This window comes from Sinohyriopsis cumingii, chromosome 11 (assembly GCF_028554795.1).
Source record: "Sinohyriopsis cumingii isolate HCF-2022 chromosome 11, ASM2855479v2, whole genome shotgun sequence".
Classification (NCBI taxonomy): Eukaryota; Metazoa; Mollusca; class Bivalvia; order Unionida; family Unionidae; genus Sinohyriopsis; species Sinohyriopsis cumingii.
In genome coordinates this window covers 107,141,791-107,165,413 of record NC_142971.1, presented here as the reverse complement: position 1 = coordinate 107,165,413, position 23,623 = coordinate 107,141,791, and the positions used below count along the sequence as shown (strand labels likewise).

Here is a 23,623-nt window from a genome sequence, read left to right as displayed (position 1 = left end):
TTTTTTTTAGTTATTGGCAATTGAAAGTCTATCTCTTTTCGAGAGATTGGAGTGGCCCTGAAAAGGGCCTTTTTTTGGTGTAGGGGTGAGTTTAATCAATCAACTTTAACTGCCTTAAGCCTTTGCCACGGCCGAGGCCTACTTCTGATGATGATGATGATTTGGTTGGAATCACTAAGGGTGGTACGGTAGGCTTAGTCACAGGGCTGGAGTGTTTAGCTCGGGAAGGTCGTATTCTCTTCGGTCGTGATAAAGAAGTCAGATACATTTGTTTCAGACTTCTTAACTCCGCTAAAATGTCCAACAGTACCGTGACGGTTTGAATTTCACCCTCTTGTTTCTTTGCTACTTCTTCTTCTTCTTGTTTTTTTCTTACCTCTTCTTCTTGCTGCTGTTGCTGTAGAAGAAAAGCTTGTTCTGCTTCCTTTTGCTGCTGCATGAATTTCTCCAATTCTTCTTTCTGTCTCTGTCTAAAATTCTCCACGTGTGGTAATGAAGAAGAAGGTGACAAAGGTTCTGGAACAAATTCTTGCGAGGTAAGAAAATCCACATAATCCCAATTCACGTCTTCTGAAAGTAAATCCGGGTTCCCTTGTGTAGTCTCAACGTCTGGTGCACCCCAATTTATCGTTTTCTGAGTTTCCGTCATGTTGAAAAACTGTCGCATGGATTGACTGCACACAGGCGATAGCGAATCTATATAGACTTCGTGACGTCACAGACTGCTCTCTTCGGATTGGATGTGGGCTGACTGAATTTTGTAACGCTTGTTTGGATTGGTCAACGAACTCAATCCGTTTCAATCCTTTCTCTCCCTATAAATAAGTGCAGTTCAGTGCAATCACTCACCTGTTACTTGCCGCCTCAAGCTGTGGACCGACGTACACTCTTCCACGCTTGTGTCTTCGATGATGTTCAGGACGGATACACCCATGTATGTCCGATCCGAGTGGACCGTTGTCCATAGGAGCGACACGAGCCTATGAATACGTAGAATTTACGTGGAGAGGCAAGGATGCCTCAAAAGAGTGCTAGTTTATGGACCTACAGTGAGACGAAGTTTAAGGCTAAGAAGATGTCTCAGATGCCCCTTAAGTTAAGGGCATATTAACATAAACCCAAAGGCCCTTTTCAGGGCCACTCCAATCTCTCGAAAAGAGATAGACTTTCAATTGCCTACCCTTTTTTATTTTGTTTTTTGTTTTTTTTTTAAAAAAAAGAAAATAGAGACCCCTCCCTGTTTCAATTTTCGCCTGTTCCCTTTCCATAGACCCATCAGGTCGGGACCATATTAAAATAGGGTCCCGACCCTGTTCCATTTCCCCTTGTCGCTCAACAGTCCCAAAATATATTTCCCATGTTAATTTTCCCTTGTCGCTCAACAGTCCCAAAATATATTTCCCATGTTAATTTCCCTTGTCGCTATATAGTCCCAGGGGTTTTCGTTATGTTAAATTTCCTATTGTCGCTATATGGTCCCAGGGGTGTTTTTGATGCTAATTCCCATTGTCGCCAAATCGTCCCTATTCACTGCTGACAGCCCAGTCGGCTTCGATCAGCTTTATGAAACTATCAGCCAACTCAATAGAATTGTACGCTTGCAACCTAGCTGCATAAAGTTCGGCAACTTTAACAGGTTTAGGTGTTTTCGTTTCTCTCAGTTTTCTCAGATATATTTTGAAATTCTTCAGTTGTTTCTCCGTTATCTTCCTACAGCACCCGGCGATGCAACAAAAAGAAGTATATCCTCAACCGTAGGCGCCTCTGACGGCGTCATTGGTGAGCATGCAACACGGCTGAATTGCTACGATGGCGGTAAGGATACCTACGTAGGCGGCTCATGTGTTAGTCGTGGCGGCCTCATTGTTTTCCCAATTTTAAAATTTCTTATGTTTCTTTTGATCTCTGTCTACATGTAATTTTGTCAGCTAGTGGTTTTGGTTTTTCTTATTATAGTTAAACCCATCCTAGTCACATTTCGGCACCAGTTGTTATAACATATGATTCGTCTGCTATCTATATTCACAATTTCTTTCCTTTCCTTGGGGAAATAATATACGGACAACTTCTTCATAATCCTCAATTGTTTTAAGGTAATCAATGGTTCTTTGAGGAAGAAATGGTTTTCTCTTCCAGACCGAATCATCGATAGCCTCCACATCTTGTCAAAGGTTTCTTGAACCAATACGCTACTGGCGCCAATCGAGCTTTTTCTATCGCCGCCTTGGCATGTCGTGAATTACATTTCGCTTTGCTAAAAAGGATTAAAAAGCGTAGTGACTGGGAAACGTAAAATATATTTACAGTTTAACGTAGTAATCTGAAACGCACTTAAACTCGCACGCTGTCTTTTGTTCTCTTGGAGTTCTTAAAGGCGAAAGCCTCTCCCCATTTTTGAATTCTCTTTGTATTACAGGATCAGGAAACTATATTATTGCAAAATATGGAGGCTGGTGTAAGGATCTTTTGACAAGTTACATTAATACTACATAAGACTGAATACATTTGTAAATATTATTAAAACACGTGTTATTGCCTTTAAAAAAAACTAACTTATTCTAACGATATGTCTTATTAGAGAACTTGAACTATTTGTCTTCTTTTTTTCTCGATACGTAACCTATACTAGTACCGGCAAAGATGTAAAAACAATGAGCGTATTTCAGTATTTACTAATAATCTAAGATAATCTACAATGTCCAGTTGTCTTATTGCTGTTAAATTTGTGGAGGTTTGAAAGCCTCAAAAATAAAATGGGTACATATAAATATTGCAAGTGGTCACTAGATGTCAGAATTTGTGACAACAATAGGTTTGCATACAAAGAGTTGGACCTATACCCACTTTATATTGATGTGTGCGGGTCAGTAAGTTGCAAATTGCAAAACACACACAAAATTATTTACAAAAATATACCAGTTAATACTTATTGATTGGGTTTCTTATCGACAAAGATAGAGATGTTAGACGTTGGATAATTCCGTTACTACCCTTATTCATTCGAGATATCTTCCTTTTTAATGAAGATTAAAGTACATATTTGATTCTGACTGGAGCTGAGCAGTTGCTTCGAAATCGTCGCATATGTCAAATGATATAAATTATATTTTCAAAACCTCTTTCTTTCTTAAAATATTTGGTACTGCCAGCCACATAAAGGCTTGAAGTAAATTAGGGATTTCATCACACTTATTTATTATAGAAACTGTTAGACATAGAAAACAATCCTCACGAAAGGAAATGTAATATTTGTATAAATAATGCGGTCCAAGGTGTATATAATTTTGTCTTAATCAGTCCTTTATACCTCTCACTAAGAAAATCTTTTATTGATCCCTAGTAGTGGCAGAAACCAAGCAAATATAAATGACTACATTTACTTAAAAATAAAGACTTAACAACTAAACAATAGCAAGGAATATATATATATATATATATATATATATATATATATATATATATATATATATATATATATATATATATAATGCATTCCAACTTCAATTATCTTCTCTCCTGTCTATTTCTCTCTCTCTCTCTCTCTCTCTCTCTCGGAGGATTACAGGTTTATATCGTCATTACTGATCATTTATTGATCATTCACACATTATTTTGATAATATTATCAGTAAGAAAAAAAATCATTTGACATAGAAACAGTTTGATTATTATATTAGAACTATGGGGGTCTAAACATTATCGTTGACAAGTCATGATAACCCCATCATGATACTGAAAATTGAACAAAATTAATTGTTTTATGATTTGTTTGGACTGAAGTTAAAGCTGAAATATCACATGTTGAGGTATAAAAATAAAAAAAAATAGTTCAGTGCTAAGGTTTTGTTTAGCTTTGGGCCGTGTCCTGTTGACGACTAATTAAAGTTAGACCTTTTATTTTTCTACGCCACACTTCTCGTCAGGAATGCGAAAAAGAAGCCGTATATTATAGACCTGTTTTGTTGTTTCAAACATAGTACTTTACAAAGCGGTATTTTGTTACACTGGTAATGTACAATGCCAGTTTGAATTGTTTAAATATTTGAATTGAGTTTGGGTAAAGTATGCATGCCAACACTTTACATTATGATAGCACTAGAATCACACAAGGATATACCCCACTTCGTACGCTTTGTGGTGACATCAGAGCTATCGTACACTCAACATTTTATCTTCAAAAGTACATACTTTGCAAAGGTCACTTCGTCTTTAGTTATGATTTACTAAGTTTATGTACATATCTTGAAAATTTACTTATGAAATAATTGGATTTTGTATGCTCATTATTCGCTAACAAAGCCTAATGAAAGTGTAACCAAGTAGATTGCATAATCTACTTATGTATCATAACTTTGTTTATAAATTCTTTGTTTCCTTTCGGTATATGTAACATAGAAATAAAACATATGGTAGCATAATCTGCAACTATTTGAAATGTAGTTATTTAACTTTTTTTCTGGCACTTTTTTCACTGTACCCAATTTTTTTTTCTTTTTGTAAGATTGCCAAACTCAGATTTGAGAATATTTTTAATCGCATCTAATTTCATGTTGTGGATTTATTTTCAGGCACACATTTATAAACTTATACCATGATGTCCAGAATGGATCTACAGTTATAATCATGCAAATTAAAATGACTTATAAAATTATATTTTGGAAAAGGAATAAGAAACAGGAAGAAAAGAATCCCCTTTTTACCAATACTGAAGTAATCACTTCCATACCTAATAAAATATTACCTAATAAAAGATCAGTTAATAGCTCCTTGGAGTTACCAAACTGTTCCCTTGATGGTCCTTAGATAGCAAGAGCTAAAGCAGTCACTGGGGGCTTCACTTATAAATAAAACTGGAGCCAGACGCAGAACCAGAGAGGACTTCGATATCAAGCCCTGTGTAATCAACGTATTTATTTGAACTCGTGTTTTACAGAGCATACTAGTTCCCGTTTCTTTATCTAATATTTGTTCAAGACGGTGAAGATATTGTTCATAATCATAATGTATAAAATTTAAATTTCGAGTGTCCTTCGCTGTGCAGAGAGAGAGAGAGAGAGAGAGATGACGCCTATCACTGAATGTTGATTTTGAGTTCATAAATTGGTTTCCGATATCAGTTATATGGGACACATTCACATCTGGTTGATAATGTCACGCTCGACTTCACCTACCTCGCTAAGAGCAGACAGGTATACCTTACCACTGAAATTGATACTGTGAACCTATTATTTCGCTCACTGTTACATAGGAAGAGGTTTTATAATGTTAACCTGGAACAATAATGGCGGGTAGAGATGGACCGTGCAGGTGTCATGAGAGATTTTGTGTGACTTGCGGATTTAAGACATGATATTCGTGTTAGTTGTGTAGTTTAGGCAAGTGGCGCCTCCAAACTGTTTAACGTAAACCCAATAGTATGTGAATAAAAATGAATATTCATGCGGTTGCGTGGACGCTTGAACCATGTTAGTGTACGTGTATTACACAAACAGTCATGGGCGTTTAATAACAACAAACTTACGATAGAGTAAATTTACTGATACCTTCGTCTCAAAATTAGAAGAATACCGCTGATGATACTGTCTGGTTAGATTTGTGTCAGGGTGACACTCTAGGTCGTCTTTGCTGGGTAGTGTTTGGGTATTCCATGGAATGTAATTATTTAAGTTTGACCTAGTTTCGTACATGCCATTCTTCAGGAAGTATCACCGGATGAATGGACGATAGATTATTCTGTGGGCCTAATTTCCTTTTTATGTAGCCAATGATAAAACAATATATATTTCTTTGGTGAATTTCTGAAGACGAGGTATTCATCATGTCTGGATATTCCATAACTCTTATACTGTTGTTCCTTATTTTAAAACTTCTTCCTGGATCTAACTCTGCTGGCGCCCCCGGAATGGAGTATTGTAGAAGGACGCGCTACAGTCGAGCTGGTGACATAATGATCGCCGTGTATCTCGCCATGCACGAGACGGAAGCTGGTCGCTGTGGCAAAATGTCTGCTTCTCAATTTGCATTGGCCGTTGGTGTGGATTATATAACATCTCTTCTTAACAGAAATGGAAGCAAGAACGCGTCTTTCATCCCTGGATTCAAGTTCGGTAGATTTATTTGAAAGATATCTTTGTTCATATTTTCACTATTGTATTTTGTTGTTTTTGTTTTGTTTTTCTTCTTTGTTTTCCAAGTATTTTAACTGGATATGACTTGTAGAAAGCTGTTCATAATTTTGATACTGGGCACATGTGCAGTCATATGAACATGTTCCTCTCGTAGTATTAGGTCATGTTTTCAACTTAGCATGTTTCATTTCTTTTGTCTATTTTTTATTGGAACTGTGCCGTACAAGACGATACATTTCAAGGACAGTTCATATTTTCCTCTCAGCCTTTCTCGTCATAAAAGTATAATGCCAGTGACTTACTGACATTGAGCTGCCATGACATGAACTTGTCTGTAAGGTATCCTTTTTACGGTTTTGGATATGTTTCATGCTTTTGAGGCACTAAAACATCAAGTAGCTTTAGCCGTTACTTGCTTTGGGCAAAGTGTAAAGATTACCTTTGACGTTGCATGAAAATAACACATTCAGTATATGATTCATCAGCGCACTAGTCGCTTTCGGAATATCGTAGAAATGACATTAACACAACATAATACGCTTCTTTGATATATAGCGAGCGTATGATAGGGCCTTAAGGTAGGGACATAAGTGCAGTTCTGATTTAGAGATACAGTAATAAATGAAGTGAGTGACTGTATTTTGCTAAATGTTCTTCATTGGGGCCCCGGGTAGCAGAGTGGTTTAAGGCGCTCGCCTTTACCGATCAATGACATCTCACCTCTGTCCGCGTGCTTTCAAGTCTCAGGTTCGGCCAACACGTGTAAGTGAGAAAGTTTGTTAATAGTTTCCCATGGATCAATGGTTTTTCTCGACATTTTCTCTGGGTACTTCAACCATCAAATATACTAACCGCCATGTATAGTCTATCATGTACTGGAAAAGAAAAGGTTGAACCCATAACAAAATTATCCTTCATAGTCACTGAGAGACTAAAATAATTCACAACAACAATTCAGTTACAAAAGTTTAGACACGAGGTCTTCCTTCAAAGAAATTGTCTTTAATATTTAATACAGTTTTTTAAATCATCAAATGCCTAAGAAGAAATTATTTTATTCTCATTAAAGCCAAGCGTGAACTGTACATTTCAGGGGCAGCTTTATAAATATAATTTGTTAACGTTCAAGTGGAGCGTAAACAAGCTGACCAGTTGTCTCTAAGATATAATCTCCAATGTGGCCTGGATCACGATTTCCCCCACTCCTACCGAAGTTTTGGCATTGTAAGCATTACTTTTAACAATCCAACTGTAAACAGAATTTTACAAAGCATTCCGTTTGTTTTGTATCCAAATCTCTAGGCGTACAACAAAAATTGTGCACGTACTTAATTGAAAAAAACTGAATGCTGTATTTATAACCGTGTCTTAGTATATATTGATGAGGGTAAATACAAAATCATAATAAATTTTAGCGAACAGATTTGGCTTTTATAAAAAGAACAACTTTTGAAAAACTCAATTAAACTTGTAATAACCATATATGGCTATATAAAAGAGCAGCTTTGAAGAAATTAAACAATTGCTTTAGAATTAATAATTGGATCTACCACTCGTAGATGCGAATACTAAACATACGTTTTCTACTTTTACAGAAAAATTAATTGAATTTGTCAACAAAACTGTCCTCATAAAGAATGCAGTACGGCATATATAGATAAACTTGGTATAGTTCTGAAATAGAAAAGATTATCTGACTTGAGTAACTTAAAAAGAAAATATTGCTTGCAAACTAAACTAAACATAATCGAACAAACTACACAAATCAGTGAAACAAATCTAATAATATGAAGAGATATACCAGTGAAACCTTTTACTCAAGTTACGCAACTTTAAAATCAAGATGTTTTTTATATCCACATTATCCATGTACCATTAAACTGTAAAAAATAGGGCCAGCCATAATTGTGGGAAATTTTTCAGGTTTATTCCTGACCAATTAAGGTGATATTTACTATCACAAGTCCAGAAGTGAAGAATGTTCCAAATAAATTCCAATAGTCTTGAATTTGCTGATTTATGAATGACGACCAAATCTGCCTGTAAAAAATAAAATAAAACAACAAGTAATTTCCTTACCGATATTTTTTATTGCTAACAGAAAATGCGCGTCACTAAAAACATATATAATGGCAGCCATTTGTCTTAATACTTTTGACTCCTGTGTGTAACTATGTATGTACATGGTTTGGCTATATTATACATGTGCAATTATGTTGTTAGAATGACTAACGTGTTTATGTTACTGTTATATTTGTATAATTGTCAAAATTACAGCAATAAGTATTTTTCAAATTGTCGAACGAAAAAGCAGTTTCTTAACTTATTACAAGACCCAACCCTACTTTCCAACAATGATAGAGAGTACCTGACGATCGGGTATATCTAGCCATCGACAAGACCACCGAGTACAAAATAATTATTGCAAAAAGTGAATCACAGGAAGGAAGGTTAAGTCTGGCAGGTTCTTTTCTATCTGAGTGCATTTCTTTAAATCTGATAAGATTCAAGCAAGTTCTAGACACATTATCTCAAATAGGGGGCGACGCACGCAACATGGCGGCTGCCTTTATGTTGCCATCATTGACACATTTATATTAAGTTTCATGTCGGCATACCGATCTGAGATAATGTGTCATGTACATTCCCAATAACGTATCAACTGATAAAAATAAATAAATAAATAATTAAATAAATAAATATTGCCGTAGATTAGACACAGCTGGATTGAAACTATCTCCCCGTTGGCCGTACGACATCACATTCAAAGACAAACAATAACATATACAGTACGCAGGGCAATATATCTGATAAATAAAATATATATATATATATATATATATATATATATATATATATATATATATATATATATATATATAAGACAACTGTGCTAGTAAAATGCATGTACAAAGGTCAGATTATTAACTATGATGTTAAGAAATATGCATGCCAATTAAAATATAACTAATTAATCAACATAAGTAAATAAAATGAACAGTCAGAATAAGGATGCAGGATTCAGAATAAGAACAGAATAAAAATAACGCAGAAAAAGTTATTGAACACAAAGCTGATCGCCACTGACTTCTAAATAGAAGGACATAAAGCATATTGACAAATTGACATCGTGACCCATACCATGACCAAATCACCATTATTCAAATAATAAATGGTTGTAATACCGTTGTGCAAATGGATCTATTCGTGATAATTTTCTTTCATAATTTGTTTGAATGAATGTTTTACAACCAACATGTAAAGGTTTCCCGGAAAAAAATTGTGTAGGTCAGACAATACATTATGACATTTGCAATGATTTTGAATATGAAAACAATACAAAATCGAAGCAGAAAATTGTTTGAATGTTGGTTTGCTTCCGTCTTTAAAATTCCAGAAAATCTGTCATATGAAAGCACTATAGTTTTATATAGACACCCAAACATATGTATTGCGTTTTATGTAACCAACTTATTTTTGTCTTCATATTTCGTCTGACAGGCGACCTTGTAGTAAATAAACTCGGTAATTCCTAGAGACATTCCATAGAATCGACCCGGAATACTTACCACTAAAACAGTATGGCTACTGCATCCATCATATAACTTGCACATTAATTTCTCGGCGCAACTGTTAGGGCGATTGCAAAGGAAAGCAGTCGATTACGTATTTTTGCGTTCTGTCGAAAGTCTATAAACACTTTGCAAAATGACGCCTCTGGTGACCTTTGAATGCCAATGTTCTTAAGAACCTTGAAGCTGAAATGGGTGGGGAATATATTCAAGGCTCTGGGTACTACAAAGGGATGAGTAGGACAGGGGTTACTTCTCGTAAGATAATACCCCCAAACTGACCCTCTCCCCAACAACTAGACACTTTAAGTTAAGTGAAACGTTATACAAAGCCAGATATTTATTTTATTCTAATGTTTGCTTAGAATCTAAGTCTATTTATTTTACATTCTTATTTATAATTTCTGAAACTTCATTTGAAAAAGAAATTTCTTTATATTATCCGATACTACACTCAATGTTTGCATGGCCGAAGTTAGCATGTGTGCCACAAATTAAGTTCGTCATTGGAATATGAGAGAGAGAGAGAGAGAGAGAGAGAATACATTTAGATGCTTTTGTCTCAATTGGACAAAACCGGTCCAATAAGCTTACGTCCATATTGGATAATGGTTTCCTTTTCAGATATTCACAAAATTGCACTATCATATTTCAAATCCTGTTCGTTCTGCTGTAGTTATTCAACTGCGAAACGTCAATATTTAATTATTACACGATATAGTTAATTTATTTTCATATTAAAATCGTCATGCCCGCGTTATACTGTTAGTCATAATGTTTGAAATAAATTATTAGCAACGTGCTGTTAAAGAGAATGGTTTGACGTTGTTGTAACAAATATGACGTGCGCTCGCCAGCCACACACACACACAAACACACACACGCACACACACTCAATATAATGTGATTGCTTGATTCCAGAACAAGGCGATTATTAAACGTAGAGTGACACGAATGGCTGCCCAAAGTAATTAATCTGAAATATTTTCCTTATAAAAAACGGAAATTTGGACTAGCAGTATTTTTGAGAAAAAGAACAATAACCTGTCACGTGTCACTTACCCATAAGCATGACATGGTGCTTATAAAACGGTGACTTCTAATGTCGAAACCCATATCCGAAACAATTTATAAGTCTCATAGGCTTTTATAAAATACGTAAAATGACTTATTATAACGAAATATTAACTGAGTTGAAATGCTACAAGATTTTATGGTGAAACCATCCTGCCCTTTTCTATAGCGGTCAAGTAACTACCTTAAAAACAAGTTCCATCTTCTATCATCGAATGTAATATCGATGCTTGAGAATGATCGTTGTCTGAGTAGAAACCGATCCGACCCCTGATAACCTGAATTAATGGTCTATTATTGATGCCTAGTCTACCAAGAGATTTTTTTTATAATTGGAACGCTTTGTACAGAACAACTAACAGGGTCTAATGCATCGAAGGTTAAACAAAACGGGCTTGTCAGCAGCGACAAACACCCAATGAATATGAAGACACTAGTGTCAAGACAGGAACTACCTGAGACAACGTAAGCACAATAATTACATAGCTAATAATTTATTACAATATTCTAACATTTTCTTAACTCTACTTTATTTTTCAAACAAGTGAAAAAAAATAATATGAAAGAAACAACCTTTAACATATAAATGTTATCATATTAAATGGAGAACATTTTTTTTTGTTCCAGTTATAATCCCGTATCGCTAGGGGCCGCGGGTGGCAGAGTAGTCTGAAGCGCTCGCCTTTACCGATCACTGTCATCCCACTTCCGTCCGCCTGGGTTCGAGTCTCGGGCTTGGCCAATACAAATGTGATAAAGCTTGCCAGTAGCTTCCCGTGCTTCGTGGTTTTTACCAGGATTTTTTTCCGGGTTCTTCTTCCATCAAATACACTGGCCATTATGTATAGCCTATGTGCGGAAAAATGGCGTTCAATCCGTGGCAACAGCAACACCATTTCTTTTATCAAATTTACAAGTATTGTACCATTTTATGAAGGAAAATGTACAAAATTTGTTTTCAAGACATTTTCTTGCTTATATCCGTTTAAGAATATTTGTTTCTGTTAATTATGATACACTCTGTGTTAAAGGTAATTCTATATTAAATTGTTATTTCCGGAATGTTGAAATTGTCCGTTCTCTTACTGATCCACAGTCATTGCATATAAACTAACAAGGAAGGCTTTCAGCAGGTCTATAATTACATTGGAAAAGCCTTGCAATTAACTAGGTAAATTTCTTAGGTCCAGTGTTGCGCCTGGAATCCCACGGACAGGAGGAATTGTGTTCCACGCGCTCGAAGCCTGGGGGTCACGCATCATTTTAATGCGACAAGGGAAAATTTTAATAAATATTGCCTTAGTATTGCTGAAGAGTGTTTAAATCTTTTTCTTCAACAGTTTTGCAACCTGTATCGTCTGCAATCACATTTATCTTGGACACTTATATTATTCGAGTATTGGTGTCAACATGTGCTCAGGTAAATTGTAAATCATGAAACCGTTACCATGTTTGAAGTTTAGTTACCTGAAATGAGCTGAGCCATATACTTTTCCTTTCTGGATTTCGCTCTTATTTTACTTTAGTGTCCACTCATTTCATCAGTAGCATTTATGATGAAAAATACCCATGTTTCTGTTATTTACTGAGTTAAATGATAAATAAATTTAGTCTCTTTTTCCATTAGTTCATCCTAGAAATAAATTAAATATTCTTTGCAGTAGGTGGGACTTTAAACTTGAAGAAAAATTATACTTTTGGTTGTTACAACACCTTACATTTGCAACTCAGAAGACTACCAAACACCTTGAATGATTCTATTACGACATACATTATTTTAAAATGGATTTTCGTTGTGGTCTTAAAGTTTTTACTGCCTTGCGCGATTGTTGCCATTGCAAGCGTCAACATTGAGGTAAATGGACTTGAGGCGTATTTTTAATTTAACGTACGCGGAGTGGGGAGCCACAGGGGCAAGATTTGGGGGATATACGACAACAAACTGTGGTAACCAGCGCTCCCGCGCTCAATATGCGACGCTAATTGTGAATAAACTTTATTTCGGGCATGGGCGTGCAAATTTTTGAAAGGATTAAAACGAAAAGGTAAGGGAGATCAGTTTGATTGACTGGCACGTGATTAGTATTTCCATAGTTTCATTTTGGTCAAAAACGAAGTGTTGTAAGAAGTAGATGGCAACATTTGTCTATATTTGTTCTGTTAAAATTGTGTACGACCTAGAGAAGTTTAATCATCTGAATTTCGATTCTTGTCTATATGGGTTAGTGAGTTTATTAACATATGATTATAGTTAAGTTTAGTTTAAATCAACCCATAAAATATTTCCTTTTATTGCACACGCAACAATATCGCATGATGTTATTAGCGACCACGTTGCATTGTCTAAATCAAAGGCCTCATCTGAGACATCGATGTATCTAAGATTCGTTTCATGGTTCTATATAATATATTTTGTGTGATAAACATATTCTAATATATGTGTTTTCAAGATAAGAAAAGTAAGGTCAGAAAATCAGCAAGATTGCTCTGTCGCATGGGTGAGAATAAGTAGGATATAACGCTACTTTGGGTCGAGATAGTCAACTCTCAGAAATTTTCCATTGTTGTTTCGCTTTCACTAAAGCTAAAGCTAAATTGTCTAATATGTTGTAAACAAAATTATCGTAATTATTCCTCTGGTACTAACACATAGAAGACATTCGAACTGAGAAAAAAAAGAAGAACAAACCCCAAATACATACAAAGAAATCAAAAACCTATAAAAAGAAAAAAAGCCGTCTATCAATTGAAAGTACGAAAGTTAATTAAAATGACGCATATCGTGCTGCTCAGTGACAAAACATATCATCCGACTCGACCTGATCTGGTCTGAAATCTAACACTTACCCTTGTGGCACAAATGACCTCGCAGTCATCGCATCGGGGTTCTCAAGAAACACGAAGGCTGGTCTGGTCATGGCTGGATTCGAACCCGCAACCGTCTGACATTTAAAACGGCAAGCTAATAATTAGCTTATTGCAAATCGTTTTGTTTGACCATAATTATAGATGTTGCCCAGTCAAATGATCGGTCTTTGGAGGAATCAAGGACTGACTGGCGGGACTGATGTTTAGCACCACTGTTTTGTGTATCTATATTTTTGTAACTTTTGCTCATTACTGTAAAGTAATAGATTATCTAAACAGAAGATATTGCATAATTAATTATATACACGGGTATAGATGCTATTTTAAGATATTAAGAGTGCATGTAGATTGCATAGGATCTATAAATAGATGCTATCAAGTTCCTAATAATAACATGTTTTCGAGCTTGGAGTTATTTATGGTTGGCTAGTTAAAGTCAGGTGGTTTAATAGTGTAACGTAGGTCACACAAATAAGTAGCGCTCTACAGTTTCGTATTTTGCATAGGGAATAGAATTTTAAAGAAAAAGAATTTCACGGGGTTTCCTCACTGGGTATGCTGGCTATTTACAAAACACGTTGTATATCTTAGGTATGTTTAAAAGAACCGTTAATTCCCTTTAATTTGGTGTATGATTGATGGGTACAATACGGGTTATAGAGTATACAGCTTGGCCTTACTCCAGATGTGCATCTTTCAAAAACTGATAGCTCCGCTTGGTTATTTTTACTTCCTGGACTCCAGAGGTAAATTGTAAAAATAAAGAGCCGATAACTTTTATCTTACATTTTATATATGTAGCAATTCATCCATTACAATTTCAGAAGCTGGTATTGCCTAGCTGGGCAAAATTCATTTTCCGTATTTTAATAGGTGCTAAAGATAGTGTACTTTAGACTAACTCAGGCTGACTTTTTTTTGCATAAGGGAGCAGTCATTTTAGTTATCATTGTGCTTAGATCATGTACAATTTCCATAAGTACAATATCCAAAGAAATGTCAGCCACATTACATAAAAGTAGCATAGAGGTATGTCAACATCGTCTTCACTGTGCATGTTTCAAATGCAAACAACTTAACCTTACATACGTCACTCTCTCAAAAGTACATAAGAACTGGTGAGCGCACCTATATGTATGTGAAATATTAGATTGTATATAAGGAGAGAACTGAGCAATTAATTCATTAGATTCATTCCTATTTAGAATTCCTATTTCTTATGTTCTTGTTGTAACAGTCAGTCTGCAGACGTATTTAATGTTGTCTTTAGATATTATTTGAGAGGAAACATTTTTGTTTGGATTATTACATTGAATTACAAAGTGCTCATTGGACCATAAAATGAGCTTGGGACTGTTGTGGATTATCCAAAGAAGTTCTGGACAATGCCATTTTAATACATCAATCCAGCTGGCAGACCAGTACATTGGTGGATTTGAAACTAATGCAGAACATTCGATTCCTTTGGTCTTACAGAAATGTTTTGAGATTATTTTGGATTCAATTCATAATACTGTAAGTTCTTCTTAAAGTTTCATTTTATAACTTTGATAATTAAATATTTTGTTAAATTTTACAAAACTTGCTGGTTTCGCTTCTCTCTGTTAGTTAGCTGATGACCATAAAGTCGTAACAACCATATCAAACATAGATTATATCGTGCAGATGCAATTTATGAGTAAAGTGCCCTATCCTGAGACACACACCATTTATGCTAACCTGGCCTGGTTTGTGGAGGACAATCATGACATACAATTCATCCCCACACGAGCGAACTATCGGGCCTTGTCTGTCTTCTTTTAAGGCCAGAAATACGTGGTAAGGATAGATTTGGGAGGCATCTCATAGTATAATATATGTCCCTGAGAAATCGTAAGTTTTGTTTTGTCAATTATATGTTCATACAGCTCAGCGAATCATGGCTGTTTTACTGAGAATCTCTCTAACAAAAACAGACAATAGTAAAGACAATAGTCCAGTCAAGATATGTGAAGAAAGATAGCACTTATTGTTACTGACAATATTGTTCAAGTGATTGTGTGAGATTTTTTGCTTATCTGTTTCTGCTTCAGGGTACGACTTCTTTGACAACTGTAATAACGAGGACCTCACGATAGACATGATGCTGGATTCCCGTCAGGTTGGAAGCTCTGTCAAAGCTGTCGAGTGCTTGAATGACACTACACTTCCTAGATTATACGCAGGTAAATGGAATGCACATTTCTTCACGGATGATTTGTCTTGCTCAAGTCTGAGAGTATTGAACTTCAGGAACATTTTGTTGGAACCATACCTTTGTACAAATACAAATGATAAATTTAGAACAGCTCTTACTCGTTCTTGAACAGTATCACATAATCACGATGGACAATTAAGTCATGAAATAAACATCTACAAAACAGAGATTTTATGTATAATGTATCAATATACGATTGAGATAGAGCATATTTTCCTCCATGCATGCAATTTGTATCGTGTTAGTATTGTATCGTGTTAGTATTTTTGCTTTTGTCCTAGATTATGCATTTGAATCTATCATGTCTTCGCAGTTCAAAGATACAATTATTAGACTACATAAAAACATTTATCAGTTTTAATTCAGGGAAGACGCCGAATTAACTATAATATATTCTGTATTTAACTAAATATTTTTGTTATGGGGTTTAACGCCATTTCTCTATACGAGATAGTCCATACATGGCGGCCAGTAGAACTGGAGGAGGAAGAACCCGGGAACACCCCGGAAAGAACCACCAAGCCGTGGGAAGCTACTGGAAAGATTTTTTTAACGTATCAACATTGGCCGAGTCCGAGATTAGAACCCATGCAAATTAATCTCAAGTATGAAATATCCATTTCATCAAAACACCCAATTTTTTCCTTGAAATTTATGAACCATCTATTATGAGAATAGCGACCTATTGTATGTTCATCTGCGCATGCTTATGAATTTGTAGAATAATAATTCCAGTTGTTATAAAGTGACAACGGTTTTGCCAGGTGATTGGCTGTAAACTGTCACGTGCCATAGCTCACAATTTCGCACACATTGGTAAATTCTTGGGACTGTATTTTGGTCTAATCTGCTTCCGGTGAACTAAAGTTCAACCTTTGTACCAGCTCCGTAATAATGACAACAACAACGTCACCACTTCCCGCTTTAATGCTTCAGATCAAACTTTGCAGCTCCACATATAATCTGCTGTTAGACGTTTACACTAAAGTTCACAGTCCTTCCTGTGCACCAGCAATACTACATGTAGCAGATTTTACGAGCGACTCTAATGCGTTTTTAAATAATTACATTATTACTTTGATATTATGATTCAGTTAGAGGTTGTGTAATGTCATGGCCATACGACGTACGAAACAGTTGATCTCAGTAAGAAAAAGGGCACTATTTTTATGCTGAAGGCTCGAAACGCGTAAAAAGCGAGTACAGTGACTGCTCAACATATAAAGTATACTACACAACAAAAGATCACCGTCGACGTGATCACCTCATAAAGTCTGATTCTGTGCAGGCCAGGCGATCTAAGCCAGTAAAGAGTCCTTGATACACTTAGTTCCACATCAACGATAAAGGAAATGAATAAACGACCCGATAAATCCGGCATCATGTGAAGACACTAATGAAAGAAAACTACGTGCTGCCTAATGTAAAATATATTGATATTATTTTATGGTAGAGTGTTGAGAAAACTCTATCAGTAACTACATTAAACGTATTTTACTCTTTTGGCGTAATTGTATCTCAATAAAATAGTACTTGTATCGTTGTCATAACAATAGACAACTTACTTTGGGGTGTTGGGTGGCTGGAAGGTAAAAATACTCTATAATAGTCTTTACTTACGCTACAAAATGACTTGACCTAAGAGTTTTAGTGCGTGGGGGAAGGTGACACACAGGTGTGCCAGTGGATAATTACTATTCTGGGTGGGAGGAATTCGTTCTGTGTGGACAAACTACACCGCTCAACGGGTATGTGGCCGATGGATTGTTTTTCACAGAGAGAAAATTGTCAGATAGAGAGGAGAAATATTACTTTTTGAGATTTTTTTTTTAACTCGGGCAAAGTGTATCTGGGAGGAAATTTGACTATTGACATCGGCACTCACATTACGAGATACTCCGTTTTTTCAACAGTCCTACTTACATTTTCTTCCGCTAAGTATAAACAAGTATTCACTAATGTATGTGGTATGTTGCTAAAGCCATACATCTATAGTAAGACCAGTATAACTTCCTGTTAGCTAAAATTACCATATGTACTCACGTATATAGATCGGTTCAAACTGCAAACAATATAGACCCTGGTGCCAGTTCAGGATCTATATTATTGTTCTACAGATTAGTCCTGCATTGAACAATTAGATCTATCCTTTATTACCACAATTCACTGTAATCGACGTCTTTACATTCTAACGGCTTCATGTCAATTATAAATCGTTTAACCGCCACAGAAGATGTATGTTTTTAAAGACGATTTGGGGCAATTTTTCAAGAACGATTTCTTTCTAAAAAAATCCATCTTGTATTCTAAAGCATATGGGGTATTTGTATCAGCGTTAATGGCCAAGTGGGCTGCTTTAGCTGTGACACCACCACACAGTTTGTATGTTAATGGCAAAGTGGTCTGCTTTAAGCTGTAATAACACTACACTGCTTGTATGTTAATAGCAAAGTGAACTGCTTTTATCTGTGATACCACCACACTGCTTGTATGTTAATGGCAAAGTGGACTGCTTTAAGTTGTAATAACACCACACTGCTTGTATGCTAATAACAAAAGTGGACTGCTTTTATATGTAATACCACCACACTGCTTGTATGTTAATGGCAAAGTGGACTGCTTTAAGTTGTAATAACACCAAACTGCTTGTATGTTAATGGAAAAGTGGTCTGCTTTAAACTGTAATAACACTACACAGCTTGTATGTTAATGGCAAAGTGGACTGCTTTAAGCTGTAATAACACCACACTGCTTGTATGCTAATAGCAAAAGTGGACTGCTTTTAGCTGTAATACCACCACACTGCTTGTATGTTAATGGCAAAGTGGTCTGCTTTAAACTGTAATAACACTACACTGCTTGTATGCTAATAGCAAAAGTGGACTGCTTTTATCTGTGATAACACCACACTGCTTGTATGTTAATGGCAAAGTGGACTGCTTTAAGCTGTAATAACACCACACTGCGTGTATGTTAATAGCAAAGTGGACTGCTTTTAGCTGAAATAAGACCACACTGCTTGTATGTTAATAGCAAAGTTGACTGCTTTTAGCTGAAATAAGACCACACTGCTTGTATGTTAATAGCAAAGTGGACTGCTTTTAGCTGAAATAAGACCACACTGCTTGTAAATTAACCACACTACCTTTACATTTTCCGGTAAAACATTTCGAATACGAACACGTTACCCCGATAAATGGAAGTTATGAGAGTATCTAGGTATTATTACATTGCAACGAGAACTGCTTGTATTCCAGGTGTTCTAGTTACCTCTTCCATCGAAACGGCCAAAAATCATCCTTACGATGTTGCCAAACAACATGCCCGTGATTCGACCTGTTCTGTCGGCTCCAGATCTTGACTCATTCCCCAACTTGTTCAAGACTTCAAGCCGTCCCGACACTTACGCTCAGGTAGAAACTGACATGTCTCATTCACCAAGATAACCACATGTACTCATACGTTTTTATTTGTATGAAAATATTGTAAGAAACTTGGATGTGCAATAATAAAACTATTAAACATTAGAGTACGACGTACCGCTAAAGAACGTTTTGGCACAAGTTACAAGTTATTTGTAAAAAAGAGTAGATAAAATATGCCCCGACGGCGTTTTTTTCTTCGATAAGGAAATTAAAGAAACCGTGTCCATGATTTGGATTTTTATTAAACTCCAAAAGATATGTAAATAAGTCAATTTCACTAGATTTTATTAATGACTAACTACTACTACTACTATAACTACTACTACTACTGGAAAGAGAGGAGGAAAACAAAAGCTATTCGTTATAATCCGTGATGGACGAAACATGTAGACAAGCTGTATTAATACATTGATGCTACAAACGTAACAAAACATACTATATTACCCTACTTTACTAAGGATTCAATAATTTTGGTGTGATCTAAACGCCTTGAAAAAAGAACTTGCTAATACGGGACCAGTCTTAAAAACAGAAACATTATGTATAAAGAAGATTACCAATTTGAAAAACCAGACTGAGCTTCATTATTCACCTCCCTTTTTGACGATATCGTGACGCTAGAATTATAGACGGTTAAGCATATCGGTGTTTAGACCTTGACACTTGTTAGGATCATATACTATGCCATTTTTGAATATCGGACGAGTGATACTTTCTCGCCAGGCAAAATTAACAGTTTGAAATAGAGAATGGCACAGATACTTTAATATTTGATTAGTTTCTGTCAAAGTGTTTTTAACAACCGCGGCCATTTCCTGACCGGATATTTCTAATAGTTCTTGCAACTTCTTGTACATCAATAGGCTTCTCATGGAAATCGTCAACATGAAAATGATACGAGTATGAGCCAGATGGGGTTGCAGTGTCGATAAATCTCTACAAAAATTATTACACTTCTCTTGACATAATATGGCCCTGTTATATACTCGGTTGACTGTTATCCAAAGCATTATTGTATCGGTGAGTGCTGTAATTAGCTTCCTTTTGAGTTTATTGTGGCATTAGTATTCTTTCATTCCAAACATATTTTTAAATTTACTCTTCAAGACAATATAGGTATTCAAATTACATAGTTCTTGAAACAACGAGATGGCCTTGAATTTCAGTAATTTTTGAGCTTTTGCGTCCCCCCCCCCGCGCACCTGGCTTTTGGCATATTTGCCATATTGTATGCTGATGATGCATCCAGTTGTGCAGATACAGCGATACATCTACAACTCCAAATTAAAGCTGTGGAGGAATTTAATGATAAAACAGATATGAAGATTGATCTTGATACAACTAGAATAATTCTTTTCAGAAATGGAACTTTCTATGCAAATTATAAAATTATAGTAATCGTTCTACCGACGTTAGATAATTAAATCTCTGCAAGCATATAAATATATATAACTTTTGTTTGGTTCTGTACTCATCAGGGCCAAGGCAAAAGCGATATATATATATATATATATATATATATATATATATATATATATATATATATATATATATATATATATATATATATATATATATGGGCTTATTTTGGACTTCTTACTTTTTAAATCAGTGAAATTGTATGACTAGTCTTTCTAATGTAGTACTTTGGGGAAGAATAGTGGGGCTGTGCATATTCAAACCATGTTGGAAATGCCCATGCATGACTATTTTATACAAACTATCTCAAATTATCAGTGCATACCAGATTATGTTCCCTTGACATCTCTAGCCCTACGAGATCCGAGTACAGTCGACAAGGACAACTTATCTGGTGTCTGGACCTAGCTAAATACTAATAGATTTTAAACAACTTATATACAAAAATATAAATAACATAGATAATTATAAAATAAGAACATATCAAATTAGGCCAATTAAACAGATTAATAAAATAGCGAAAAACCCAGATTAGGCTTCCTTGAACATCTCTAGCCCCAAGAGATCCGAGAACAATCGCCAAGGAATACTATCTGGACCTAGCTATATTAACCCAAATAGATTTTTAAAAAAAACAACTTCTAGGACAAATAATAAGAAAAATATTTTTTTACAGACTGATAAAACTAAACAAATACCAAACATAAATTAAAACCTAAACACTAAAAGTAACTTGACTAGACCAATAATCAGGAAGGAATATGCGGGGGGGGGGGGAGAAATTAACAACCTGTACTCTACTATTCCTATCATACCACTCTTCTACAACATCCTATCCTAACAGCTAAAACTTACACCGTCTCTACCTAGGTGACAGCTACAACAAACGTAGACTTAACCATACAACCCCAAAATAGAACGTATAAGGTGGTCGCAAGACAAGACCATCAGGCACACCCGCAATAGGACCCCAAATTAGTCCATATAAGGTAGTCGAAAAAACCCAACGACTATCAGGCCCGGCTGCACAAGGCTGCAAAGTAACAAAACCCACATAGAATAACACAATAAAAATTACATATATAAGGTAGTCAAAAACCCAATGACTATCAGGTCCAGCAACACAAGGCTGCAACCAAAAATCAAACCTAGGAAAATAGGACCCCAAATAAAACAAATGAGATGGACAAACACCAACTCCATGCAGGGCCAGCAGCACAAGGCTGCAAAACAAATACCGAAATAGATTCCACTGCTGTCACCTAGGAACTAACCTTGACCTCATAACCTCGATAGGCTGTCTCTCAAAAAAACAGCACAGAGTTTATTATACCAATTTCAAAGATGGAATTTAGAACCAAAATATCCTGGATTGGAAGAGCACTACTGACCTGTGGCAAGAAACCACCTCCTGAGCCTAACCACTTTCACCCTTTGCCACGGACAGACACAAAACCCCATACGTGCAGTGCACGCATTATAAATTAGTAAAAGCGCACTTAGATCGGGTCCAAACCCACTTGTCGCAGCAAAATGCAACTGAAAACTGAGTGTGTGCTGGGTCCAATCCCTCTCAACTTAGGCCTTACAATCAGATCGTTATGTACACAAATAGTACCTCGATCTGACGGCCCAATCAATAAGTGTTCTGTGAACACATTAAAGCCTGGAGGAAGTGGACCATTCCTTCCCCCAGGAGTAATCAAAAAGGTGCCTGTGGCATCATAAACCAGTGGTACATGCTCAATGCGAGCGCACACAACTTTAATCCAACTAATCAATCAATCATTCTGACTCTCATTCACATCAAGACCACTGAGGGGAGAAGACCTAATTTGACACCGGACCAATACGCTATACCTATCTCGGCACGCACTCCGCCCTGATAGATGGTTTGTTCTTCGACTTTTAGATTGCAAATCCTTTGATCGCCAAATCCACACAGCTTACATATCCAGCCACAGAGGGAAAAAGACCATTAAAATCGGACCTAACCTGACCGACTAGCAGCCCTTAGCCGCCATCTGACCAGAGCAGACAAAGGAAATCCAGCCAAGCAGGACATAGGACACAATTAATTTTACTATATGTTCTGTACATTTGTTTCTCAGTACTGACCTTTCCACTGTGTGACAATCAATACAAATCATATGTTAATCTAAAATACCTTCAAAGATGACTTCACGGTGAAGTTCTCGTCAAAGGTTGACCTGCTCTTTTTTCAGATGCTGAACTGTTAACATAGCAGCATGTAAACAGAACACAGATTTCACTTCCGGATCATCACCAAGGCCTTATTACTCACTGTGCACTGTAGCCGAAATACACACATACAACAACACCCTGAGCTCATATTATCAAGAATAAACAGTTACCTTTAAGTCGCTACCAAAAATACATAAATAAAACTCTTCTATCACCACCAAAATGAGAGAGGAAAAAATGTTCTAAAAATAGACTAGAACTACATTCATGGGTACTGAACTGGAAGTATTAATTGTGAACCGATTCCTGACAGGGTTAGACAATTTCACCTCTATGGACAAAACTTCCATCCGTGATCAAATCAATGTTTCTTAAGTACTGCTGCAAAGTTTTAAGGACTTTCATCCATGAATAGGACAGATACAGGCTTTTAGCTGACACCACTGTAACACAAGCACAACTCAATTCCAAATGGCCGAATTTCAAAAATGCACGAAACTTAAAGTTTAATTGTGATTTTGCTAATCAAGATAAACACTTCAAATAAACTGTAATTAATTTTTAGTTCTAACACCAATCTGGAAATTACTAGAAATTAAACTTGACTGTTTAACTTCCTTAGAAAATTCAATTTTAAAAAATGATACATATTTTGATATGAAAATTTAAATTTAACTTAAATTTTAATGAAAATTTA

General features: G+C 35.9%; 1 protein-coding gene across 2 annotated transcripts; it reads left to right on the top strand.

The window, feature by feature from the left end:
• The first annotated feature begins 5,245 nt into the window (after positions 1–5,245).
• Positions 5,246–19,741, top strand: LOC149789240 (uncharacterized). 2 transcript variants are annotated; one of them, XM_089975409.1, is made up of 3 exons: positions 5,246–6,106; positions 15,714–15,845; positions 19,135–19,741. In XM_089975409.1, the coding sequence occupies exons 1-3, from the start codon at positions 5,818–5,820 to the stop codon at positions 19,236–19,238; spliced, it is 525 nt and encodes a 174-aa protein (XP_089831535.1). In that variant the 5' UTR covers positions 5,246–5,817; the 3' UTR covers positions 19,239–19,741. The 2 variants fall into 2 exon arrangements, with proteins under 2 accessions (XP_089831535.1, XP_089831534.1); XM_089975408.1 differs by lacking the exon at positions 19,135–19,741 and having other exon boundaries at positions 5,247–6,106; positions 15,714–16,042.
• Positions 19,742–23,623: the final 3,882 nt, after the last annotated feature.

Bases quoted from the DNA above. Each gene is read 5' to 3' on its own strand.
- LOC149789240 (XM_089975408.1), top strand. From the start codon at position 5,818: ATGTCTGGATATTCCATAACTCTTATACTGTTGTTCCTTATTTTAAAA. The intron at 6,107-15,713 runs GTAGATTTATTT...TTTCTGCTTCAG, and splicing joins CATCCCTGGATTCAAGTTCG to GGTACGACTTCTTTGACAAC.